Source organism: Microtus ochrogaster, chromosome 18, assembly GCF_000317375.1.
Source record: "Microtus ochrogaster isolate Prairie Vole_2 chromosome 18, MicOch1.0, whole genome shotgun sequence".
NCBI classification, from domain to species: Eukaryota; Metazoa; Chordata; class Mammalia; order Rodentia; family Cricetidae; genus Microtus; species Microtus ochrogaster.
This window is the reverse complement of record NC_022020.1, coordinates 50682093-50694024: the sequence shown is the minus strand read 5'-3', so window position 1 is coordinate 50694024 and position 11932 is coordinate 50682093. Positions and strand designations below refer to the sequence as shown.

The following is an 11932-nucleotide window of genomic DNA, read 5'->3' as shown; positions in this document are numbered from 1 at the left end:
GCATGCTTTAGGCACAGTGCTGTAGAGTTCCTGTACTGCATTAGCAGATGTACAGGGTCTGGCTGCTACTTGTACAGATATCTGAATTGGTCCCCATGACAGCAAGAACTCATCTCCCCCAGATGGGTCAATTCAGGTGACAACAAATGACCTCATCCTTCCAGTATCCTGTGGACACCCAGGCAGGAAGTGGTCCCCTGCCAGTGCTTAGTCTACAGTCTGTTCTTACAATAGGAGTTTCCAATGAATATGATATTCCCAAGGAAGAACTAAAATACAACAGGAAGAAAAATCATTTCTAAAGCCTGAAAACTGATTCCTAGGCCTCCCTGGGACCAGCCTGGCTGAGTCATCTTGGATGCTGGTCACATCTCACAGCTTCTACAGACCTGTATGCCTGAAATACAGAATTTCTATGACACTCATTTCAAGACTTCTGCTTTAAATTCTTTGGGACATGCTTTGCTGGACATGGGCTTGGAGAGAACCGCTGTGGACAGATGCAGCCTCTGTCCTTCTGGGCCTTGACACAACCCAAGGTGAGATGTGAATTCAGTTTTCAAGTTGCTCTCTCCCTCATCTACACCAAAGCTGAGAAGCTGATGGACAATCAGACACTTCCTGCCACTACCTGGTGGCCTCCTGATGGCCCAACACAAGCCACTTCAAGTACAAGGTCACGTCTCCTTTACAGACTGCGGAGAAGATATACAGCTCTAGTGTGACCAAGTCCTTCACCAACCTGCCAAGGTGAAGACTGGGAGGCAACAAAGGGCACTGGGTGGGCCTGGTTATGCAAGTAGATCACTGTCCTAGAGGGCTTCAGGGAGCCAGGGTCCTCCAGTGAGATCGCACTCTTCTTTGCACTGGGCTGTGTATCCAGCGCCACTAGAAACTGCCCCGTCACAGGCAACAAATCTATTTGGCTGCTACGATTGCTAGCCTTCCCCGATTAGAAGACTGACCTCCTAACAGAGCATTCAATATGCCATGTGTCAGAGAATACAAAACCATCATTTGTGAAGTAAGGAGCTACTTAAAATCATCTACTTTATATAAAATATCATATTGATAACACAAACCTCCAGCTCATTTTCATCAAAAATTTTAATCAAATCGATTGGAAGAAGTTCTGTAAATCCCTGAAAGGAAAAGATAAAAACATCGTAAGCAGTTTTTTTTCTCTCTCTCTGAAAAAGGACATTTTCATGGGTGGAATAAGCTTGTGGTCAGCCAGAGAAGGGTCACTCTTTACTGCTGGCTCATGCAGCAGTGATACTGTCCGGTGACCACAATCCCAATAAAAGCATGCCATGCACAGGAGCCTGAAACATACACAGTCTAGAGGCTTCCCGTGCTTGCACAGGAGCCTGAAACATACACAGTCTAGAGGCTTCCCGTGCTTGCACACTTTTTGAAACCCTGTGATACTAGCGATACTGGAGGCAGGTGGATTGCAAAAGCAAGTTATGACACACATTTGTGAGTCAGTGTGCCCTAAAATGCATAGACCATAAACATGTAAGAGACACATTTAAAAATAGCCGAAGGCATGGGTGGAGGAGAGAAGCAAGCAGCATGAGCTGGCACTGAGAACTGACAGAATAGCAAGCCAGACTCTGTCCTGGGCTGTCATTAATTAGGGGTGACCCAGGAAGAGATTCTAGACGCTGTGGGTCCTGAATGCCGGGCAGGGCTGGGAATCTGTTCCCTTACAGTGCAGACAGTGCCATAGCCAATTCACCCTCATATCTTACATCCCCCAGGCCCTGGCACATGTGCACTTCCTGCTCAGGGGAGGACTGTCTTCACAATGTGCAGGCCACTGAGAGGATTGCTCCATGAGAGTGGGCCCTAGACACGACCACCATGGGGTTTGGGTTTTCCCCCTCAAAATTGATCTATCTATTGTGTGTGCATGCATGTGTGCACTGGGGGTTTGAACTCAGGTGGCCAGATTTCAAGGCAACAAATGCCTTTACTTGCTGAGTCATCCTACTTGCCCTTCTTGTTGTTTTTAAATAACTAATATTATTAAAAAGAAATTTCACTTTTGCTAACACGAACCACTTTTTATGGCAAAAATACAAACACAAAAACAAAACCCCACTACCTGAAGGGGTTTTGGAAAGTACCCTGTAGTAGACTATTCATGGAAGAGGTAGTGACTTCATTCCATCACAGGGACAAAGCTGGTATTTGGATGCAATGTAAAAACTCCAGAGAGAATCTGGTAAGTTTAGTGTCACAAAGGGTAGGGCTCTGCAGGGAAAGTCAGCGTGCCTGGGTTGGGAAAGGCCTGAAGGAGAGGAGACTATTTTCAGAAGAACTGCAGCAGGCAGCTCCTCTGAGTACTGCTAGAACTTCAAGGTAGACAGAGACAACCAACTCATCCTCACGTGTGTGCACACATACAAATAAATAAATTCCAAACCAACAAACGAGTATAGGTGGAAGCCAGGCGGTATAATCCTAGCAGCGAGGAGGTTGAGGCAGGATTGCCATCAGCTCTAGGACAGTATGTGCCATAGAGACATTGTCTCAAACAAGCAAGCAACAATGCACTCAGAACATTAAAAACGGAGAAAGGCAAGGCAAGAGAACGCTTTAAAAAAAAAAAAAAAGACGGCAGAGCATCATGGAATATTCCCACCTTGGGGAACGGCCAGCAGGGTGAGTCACCTGCGCTGGCCTTGTGCACTCTGTCCCCACCCTGACCCCAGTAGCCGTGCTTACCTCCAAGAAGGCATTCATTTGTTTCTGGACCCTGTTCACGAATCTCCACTGGATAACTAAGCTGCAAGGAAAAGAGGAACATACTCAGCCCTCTCTGCAATGAACTGGCACCAACGTGGTTGACTAAAATCCACTTAAAGCCTGACAGGGCTTGCAGAGGAATTCTAGACATTAAAAAACAAAGTTTAGCCGCATTTTTTTTTTCCCAAATGGGCTTTGCTTGCAGGTGGCATGCCGCAGCTCCTTTAAGAGAGGTTTTCCTGACTCAGCAGTAGCAGGAAGAAAGCCACAGCCATTTTAAAATGCCAGATTTCTGGGTCACGCTGCCAGTGTGACCTTTGGCTCTTTCAGGAGACCAAGCATAGGCACTGAAAGGAGACAGAGTCAGGGAGAAGCCATGGAGCTGTTGCCGGAGACAGACATGCCGAAACTTTGCTGGTAGGCCATGACCTCATGGTGATGCACAGATTAATGGATATGGGTTAAATTAAGATGTAAGAGTTAGTCAATAAGAAGCTAGAGCTAATGGGCCAAGCAGCCTCCTCCAACACCTCTGCCACCCTACAGTCACTGCTTTCTTTATACTTGGGCCTGCTGCTCCTGAGGCGGGGTAAACAGAGAATCCTGAATAGAGGGGAAAGTGGAGTGGCGCTTGCTTTGGAACATCTGCTGAGAATCCCTGCATTCCTTTAAGAGCCACTGGAACATTTGTGAGAAACGTACGCTCTCTCTGAGGCTGTCAAGAGCATAACTGGTCTGCCAGACTGCATCAAGCCCCGGTGGATCCAACTGCTCCACAAATGTGACTTGACAAAGAAGGACGAAAAGGTGGGCTGGAGAGATGGCTCAGCACTTAAGAGCACCTGCTGCTCTTCCGGAGACCTGGGTTTGATTTCCAGCACCCACATGGCAGTTCACATGTGGGTAACTATAAATTTAATCCCAGGGGATCTGACAACCTCCTCTTCTCTCCAAGGACACCACCCACACATTATGGTACACAGACATACATTCAAAACACTCATACACATAAAAATAAATTAAAACATTAAACATCTGCTGATAAAGTCATAGGATATGATTAGACATATCTACCCATTCACATGTATGTTTAAATATGAACATGTGTTAAGAATAGTTTATAATACCATATATTATACAATAATACCTAAAAATATTTTTTTGAGACAGGGTCCGCCTCCCCAGTGCTGAGATTAAAGGTATGTGCTATATGGCCCACACTAATATTTTTAATACTAAGTTTAGAGATGCATGGTTGAATCTGTGTGTCACTGAAACTGTCCCTGAGACAGTGTTCAGTGTGAGCAATGTGGACTCTGAACTCCTCTTCCAGGTGGCACCATGACAACAGCCTGAGCGCAGCATCCTGCAGTGCACACAACACTCAGCTGTGGGTACCACAGGGCTAGGCTGCAACCCACTGCCCAGCATCATTCTTCCAGTGCCAAGGGCACCACAGGGGCCAGTGAGCAGCGGGAGATTTCAATCCTCTGTAGCTGAGACCCTGCCTGACCCTGGTCCACATGACCTATGTCTACAGCCTTAGGCCTCAGCCAACCTGGGATAAAAAATTTTTTTAAAAAAACCACTTAACGTCAGGACTTTACAAAGAGGGTCTCCCAGGTTCACTGATTGACCCCGTTTGAGGAAGATATGACACTGACCTCACACCCCATGCATGCATACCTGCACACCTGCACACACATACACAAAGATAATGTAATAAATATGTGCATACATACTCAATATATTCTCTTTTGTTTTCATTCGTCACCATTATTTCTGACCCATTGGGCTTCAGATCCACTTGATAGGTCTGTGATTACAAAGGAAAAAACAACCATCAAAGACATTAAGTTATTTAACATATTATTGAGTAACATCTTACTATAAAAGGAAGAGAGGCAAAGTTTGTTTAAAACTATTTCCCAGCAATGGGCTCTCTGTATAGGAGGGTGTCAAATGAACCTTTTAAACGGTTCCAAGATGCTACGCATGTAAAGATGTTATCATTAAAGGAAAATGAGCTCATGGATATTTATGGGTTTAATTATTCTTTCTACATTAGCAACAACAGAGAGTGACATTTTCACACGCTATTCATTTATCAAGAAATGAACTATGTCCGAGGAGAAGAAAACAGATGCCAGAGAACACGCATCAGGCTCACAAACACCAATCAACCATCAAGCCCATAGAGGGGAACTCCAGCATTCCGCCTGTCACCAGAAATCATGCTGCATCAAGAACACAAAATGGAACTTCTTGCAAGAGGCAAAACACATGGACTTGAAAAGCAAAAACAAAACTCAACTAATCAAACAACATCATCACCAACAAAAACCAAGTAGGTGGGTAGGGAGGAAGAAAGGAAGGAAGGAAGGAAGGAAGGAAGGAAGGAAGGAAGGAAGGAAGGAAGGAAGGACGGACACACACTCGCTTAAAAAGCCAGGCAGAGTTTATATATTGCTTTTTATAGGTGGACAGAGGAAAGCTCTGGGATCTATATCTGTTTTCTCCTTTCGGCAACAGTTTCTCTTTTAGAAGTTATGTGTATGATGTGTACAGTATGTGTGTATATTCCACGGTTGTCATATATACACCAGGATTGTCAGTTTATAAAGTAAACGTCAAAATAAGACTACGCAACTACCAAAAGGGCAAAAATATACATCTAAAAGATGTATGTTGTGGGATCCACAAGGTTGTTGCCATTGCTATTTCTTTGAATTTCTCAGCTGAAGGAGTGTGCCAGAGGGCAAAATCAAGTCCCCAGCATGCTGCAGCTGTATTATGTGGATGTATTTTCTGGATGGCCCCATGCTTCCACCTCTCTTCTATTTGTATTTCCTCCAGTCTTCAAACACCACTGCACTGTATGGCAGCCCCAAACAGCACAGGCGCATAGGCAGCTGGGCACCGAGGAAGCGGAGTGGAAGGCAGACGAAGCCTCTTCCACATCAGACATGTTCCCGCTAATAATAAGGCGAAAGTCAGTGCGGCTGTTTAGCAGTCTAGCCATGACGCGCTGCAGCCGCCCACAGCAAAAGAAACACGTGGAAGGGCCACGGGAGCTGAACCCACATACCTGCCCGAAATTCTCTTCATCTATGCAGAACATGAGGTCAAGTTCTGTGGGGTCGTTTTCTAAGATCCACTTCAGGGAGTTGTAATACTCGCTGTCCTATAGGAATGACAGAGAGAGGAAAAATGAGCATTTGTTTTCAGAACACAAACCTGTTGCACTCTTACTGATAAACTCATTCTATTGTAATTCCATGCATCTGTGCCCAAGGGTGACACTACTCACCACAGTGGCAAGGGGCCTGCTCTACCAAAACCACTTCTCATTTCTTTACTTAATGATTTACTTCGTGTCTGCGTGTGCACGCACCTGTGCTCAGGTGCCTGTGGAGGCCAGGAGAGGGAGTCAGAGCCTCTGGACGGATCTGGAGTTACAGGCAGTTAGTTGTGAGCCACGCTAGAAATCCATCCTCCATGAGAGCAGCACATACTCTGAACCACTGAGCCATTGCTCTAGCCTCATCTCCCCACTCATTTAAAACACAAGACCTCTGGACAGTGATAGTATGTGTGACTTCCTCCTGTTCTCTATGGCTCAGGCCACCTGATTGGGCGGGCAGTAAGTAGCGAGACCATTCAGAGGCCACCCCTTCCCCATCATGTTTGGTAGCCCCACAGTGGCCTCCAACATCTCTTCCTGACTCAGCCCATTTGTGGCTACCCCACACCTGGATCAGGTCCACAGAATTGAATACAGTGGTCTGTCTTGTAAGAGTGAGACCATCAGAGACCAGGCAGGATGGTGCTCTAACTAAATACCACATAGGGTATGTTCTGTGCTTTCCTGTTTTCTTGGTGTTCTCTGATCATTAATTTAAGCCCAAATCAGGGCCGTGCTTCAGAAAATAGGAGCTGTGAGACCATCAGGTCCCCTCTGCGCATGCCCAGAGTATCTCGCTGAGCACGAGCTAACAGGCTCAAAAGACACCAAAAATAACGTGCACCACATTTAAAACAGTCATGCCGGGGCTGTAGGGATGGCTCAGCAGTTAAGAGTGCGTACTGCTCTTGTGGAAGATATGAGTTTGTTCCCGCGTAACCTCTGGGCAGCTCACAACCACCTGTAACTCCAGCTCAAGGCAAACCTGATGCCTCTGACCTCTACGGGCACCAGCATTCATCTGCATGTGCGACTCCCCCAATATGCACAATTAAAGATAAAATATTTACTCCAAACCCCCAAATACTAATGGCCAACAGGAACCACAGACTTAGGCGTTAAGAGCAGGATTTCGTTTGTAGGACAGGATGGTATTGCACGCCTCTAACCCCAGAACTTGGAGTAGAGGCAGGAGGATGGTGTCTTCTAAGCCAAGCCAGATGACATACATAGTGGGAGCAACTTCTGTGCTCCCAGCCTCCTCAGGCTAGTACAACAGAAGCATAAACTGACTAAAGCAGAAGCTGGAAGACTGAACTGAGACTACAGGTGCCAGCCAGTCTGCGCATGTCACAGGTCTAGAGTGCAACAGTCGCCTCTTTTCCTGCGACGATGAGCAGAAGCACAAGGTGGTGCCACGGGCATCAGTCACGTTCTCGGCTCTGCACAAAACACAGTCCATGTGCCACAAGGCCAAGGGATGCGCAGTTTTCTAGCTCAAGTGACCACATAGAAACAGAGCTGTAGTTCTTCCGTGAGGACAACAATGCACCTAGTAAACACAGGCAAACACACACACACACACACACACACACACACGCAAACACACACACACACACGCAAACACACACAGATGGTAGAGCATAAGTAAACAGAGAAAGCCAGACATGTCAGTGTACTCTGAAAAGAAGGGCATGTTTTGTTTAAAACAAATATATCCAAGGATGGTCAGTCCAGGTAAGGCATAAGCACCAAGAATGGTCAGTTCAGGTAAGGCATAAGCACTGAGCACAGTCAATCTAGTTAAGGCATAAACATAGAGCATTGTTAGTCTAGGTAAGCAGCACCATGTACGGTCAGTCTAGGTAACATGGTTAGTCTAGGTAAGGCATAAGCGCCGAGCATGATCAGGCCAGGCAAGCAGTCAGCACCACTGCATGTTGACACCACTCTCTGGAGGGCCTGTCTTAACTACGCAAGCCCCCAGTCTCTCATTCTGTAGTTTTCTGTGTCAAGATGACCACATTTAGGTGACTACTGTTTTGGCTTTGCCTCCACCACTTTCATGAGGGCAGAAACAGAAGGTGGAATCTTCTAACATTTAGGTGGAGAACAAGGCTATTTAGACCAAGGTTTCAGCTGCCCCTTGGGTTCAATGTGCTCCTCTCTTCTCAGCTGGTCAAGCAGCGGGACCTGAAACTTTGCTGTACCCACCTATAGGCCAAGGTTTTTGGAAACCAACCATAAGTTGCTTATTATCAAAATCAGGAAGGTCAACTGACCTTTGGCAAGCAATCCCCCCCTGTGGTTCACACAGAGTGACTGTGTGACTGTAAACGTGGTTCCTGATGCCCATCCGGAAGGCGAGCAAGGCCTATGACGGCTACACCGTGTCCTGCCTTTACTCACCACAGACTCCATGTCGTTCAGAGTTATCTGTTTCCCCAACATCATCTTGTAGAACGGTCGAATGAAGAACCCTGAAATATATGGCAAAAGGTTGGTTAAGTTTCCAGCCCTTGATGTGCCTACGCAGCTGCGAAGGAAATCAAGAATAAACTGCTTTCCATATAAACCGCCATCATGACCGAAAGATCAAGGATCTTTTAGAGTAACCCATGAGCAAGTGGGGAGGGGACACTGGTTCGTTTTAACTGTTAACCTGAGGCAATCCAGAATCACCCAAGAAGATGGTATCAGTGAAGAATTACTTAGATCAGTTTAGCCTGTGGGCACATCTGTAAGTGACTGCCTCAACTGTTGAATGTTGTAGGAAGATCTAGCCCATTGCAGGAGGCGCCATTCCTAGGAAGGGGTCCTGATCACACTAAGAGAAAGATGCTCTTATTCTCTCTTTGCTCTTAACCGTGCATGTGATGTGACCAGCTGTTTGAGTTCCCGTCTTGTCTTCTCCAAAATGATGGGTTGTAACTTGGATCTATAAACGATGAACTTCTCTTCCCCCATGTTGATTTTTGTAAGGATATGTTGTCATGGCAACAGGAATGAACTGGGACAGAGGGCCTAGGAAGGAGTGGAGTGGAGTATCTGTACTTGGAGGTGGTTTAGCAGCAGACGAGAATGGCTTCCAGGTGGTGTGTGATGCCACCAAGGCGGGTGTAGGCAGAGGGCTGTTATGGTAGTATTGAGTACGGTGTCCCAGGCAGGGCCAGAAAGGTGGCCTCTCCCAGGATAGTGTTGAGTCAACGAGGACAGGCAAGCTCTACCTGCATGTCAGTGTCGGCTCCTAGATACTGCTGGGTGACAGAGGCCCCTGTGCAGGTTGAGCAACAGTCTGTGAGGGCTGCCAAGGCCACAGGAGGGCCATGACAGAGAAGACTCCCCCATCAGGTAGCTGTCTTCCTAGCCCATCCACAGGAAGGCTGCACCTTTGCCTCCAGATATGGGGTTGCAGGGCCCTGAAGCATAGGCAGCTTCGTTTTGGCTTAGTGTAGTCCCTGGGCCACAGAGACACACTTTAATGTCTAGTGAGGCAAAAGCATGACGCTGACCACAGAGGTGGATGGGCTGAGTGTGCTGTGCCAACAGGCATTCGTGTGCTGAGGGACTGAAGACCCGTGGATTTCTGACATATGCGTGACCCCTCTGTGGGAACCAGCTCAGTCACCTCAGGTCCCCATCCACCCTTAGCTCTCTGCATTTTTCCTTCTTCAGGGCTGAGTGCTGGCCAGCCCAGGTTCCTCTGAAATGAATGTGGCTTCTAATGCTTTCAGGACACTCAGCAACAAGGCAGAGGGCTTCTCTGCTGCTTCCTGTCAGTCTGCAGCAGGGAAGCCACCTCTGCTATTCATCTTTCTTTATCATCTGTTTCTCCCTTAACTATGAGGTCACTGGAGTCAGGACCGTGTTTTACACTTATCTCTATTTCCCCACACTAATTAACAATGTCTTCTTGCTTGGTGGAAGATGAATGAGCAGACGTTCTCAGAAGGTAGAGAGGATGAACGGACTGACAGAAGCAAAGGAGGGACCTGGAGTAAAAAATAAGCTGCATACACACATGGGAAGAGTCATAAGGAAGTGCTTACTGTATACATACACACATGGACAGAACCAGAAAGAAGTGCTTACTGTATACATACACACATGGACAGAACCAGAAAGAAGAACTTACTGTATACACACATATGGACAGAGTCAGAAAGAAGAGCTTACTGTGAATATACAAACAAGTATCGGCTGTACACTCTTGAGCAGTGAGTCAAACAGTTGTATGCACCTTATGCATACAGTGTCCCTTCCCCTTTGAAAAATAAAATACTGATACCAGATAGTCACAATTAGCTAGCCATTAGTAGTACAAATATATTAAAAGAGAGGTTTGGAGGGTCCATCAATTATTTACCAGAGTAGCTCAAGCTTCAAAAAGGCATCTAGCCAAATTCCCTTGCAAATGGCCCTTTCTACCATCACGGGAATGTTGTCTTCAACTACTCTACCCCTCGCCTCAAATTTCTCATGACTTTTTGCTCACTGATGATTTTTGTAGTGCTCCCTCATGTAAGGTAATATTTTGAGACCGCTAAGTCCATACAAGACCTGTATGACAGACTTTGGTATATCCAGGTGGGAGGGGCTTTGAGCCCTAACTTCTCATACCCTGGAGTTCCTGTATATTTCCTCTCCAGAAGGACACAGTTAATTTGCTCCGTCTACTTCAGAGGACATTCCAGGGTTAAGGCCTTAGTCGAGTGATAACATCACTTTGAAATCATTAAAAACCAATTTGGGGACAAATGGAGCAAGGGCAGGCTACTGATGGATTAGATCATCTATTTAACATTTCAATTAAATTTTCCATCTGTCAGTGAATCTAGCTCTCACTAGAGGAAAGGTGTCCTGAAAAACACATGGGATAATTGATCTGTGCTTCAGTTTACGGAGAGTAAGTAAATACAGAGCCCTGTCTTCAGTGCACGAAACTGTACCAAAAGACCATGGTTAGGGGAAAGCTGGAAAGCCCACACACTGTAGGCTAGGGCTCTGAGAGATGTGCAAGGTCCAGGGCTCAATCTCCAGTAAGAAAAGAATCAGCTACAGAGGGCCAGAGAAGCTCTTACTGACCATCTACATGTAGGCTAGACATGGGATTGCAGAAGCGTAAGCGGCATTGCCTTACTTTTATTACTACAAGCCTTTGGAGTAACTCACCGTCTAAGAGTTTTCCATGAAACACTGCCAAGCCAGCAACTCTTCCAATGAAAGTGAAATAGGACAGATGATCTTCATTACAGAGGCCTGAGTTGGGATTGATCTGAAGTGTGTAGTTGTCCCTTTGGGGAGGAAAAGAGAAAAGTGCAATCACACTTAAAGAAAAAAAAAAAGAAAGAAAGAAAGAAAAGAAAAGAAATCCAAGAAGCCAAAAACGAACATTTGATTTGGAAGAAATGACTAAACCCCTTAATGAAAGCCAGCCAAGAAAACTAATCCCTTTGGGGAGGAAAAGAGAAAAGTGCAATCACACTTAAAGAAAAAAAAAAGAAAGAAAGAAAGAAAAGAAAAGAAATCCAAGAAGCTGATCTTGCCTTTGTCACCTGTCACTCCATTTTACAGCGCAATTGCAAACCTTTAGGACTTGGTGGCAACTGGTATGAGCTGGGAGATACAACCCACCAGTCACACACCCCTTTCTGTAGTGACAGTTCTGGGTTAATAAAGTTCAGAAACTGTGGACAGTTGCCTAATTTTTATATATGGAGATGCCAACTTCAGGGGCCCAGGGCGACAGCCCAGTCATAAAGTAGTTGCCTTGCAAATATGCAGGCTTTAGTTTGATCCCCAGAACACACATTTAAAAAAGCTGTGTGTGGTGACTCATGCTTATAATCCCAGGGTTTAGGAGGCTGAAACAGATGGATCCCTGGGGGCTTTCCGGCTGCCTAGCAGATTGGCAAGTTCTAGGCCAGTGAGAGTCTGTCTTAAAAAACAACGTGAGGATACCTGAGGCTGCCCTTTAGCCGTCATACACAC

General features: G+C 46.1%; 1 protein-coding gene across 1 annotated transcript in view; it reads right to left on the bottom strand.

Moving 5' to 3' along the window:
- Positions 1 to 11932, bottom strand: part of Nedd4l (neural precursor cell expressed, developmentally down-regulated 4-like, E3 ubiquitin protein ligase) — a 322283-nt gene that overhangs the window by 9508 nt on the left and 300843 nt on the right. The window contains exons 21-28 of the mRNA XM_026783372.1: positions 11114 to 11235; positions 8351 to 8421; positions 5846 to 5941; positions 4500 to 4573; positions 2737 to 2797; positions 1051 to 1142; positions 632 to 742; positions 230 to 269 (exon numbers count right to left, since the gene is read on the bottom strand). Coding sequence (XP_026639173.1) covers positions 230 to 269; positions 632 to 742; positions 1051 to 1142; positions 2737 to 2797; positions 4500 to 4573; positions 5846 to 5941; positions 8351 to 8421; positions 11114 to 11235 — 667 coding nt within the window. The remainder of the gene's footprint in view (positions 1 to 229; positions 270 to 631; positions 743 to 1050; positions 1143 to 2736; positions 2798 to 4499; positions 4574 to 5845; positions 5942 to 8350; positions 8422 to 11113; positions 11236 to 11932) is intronic.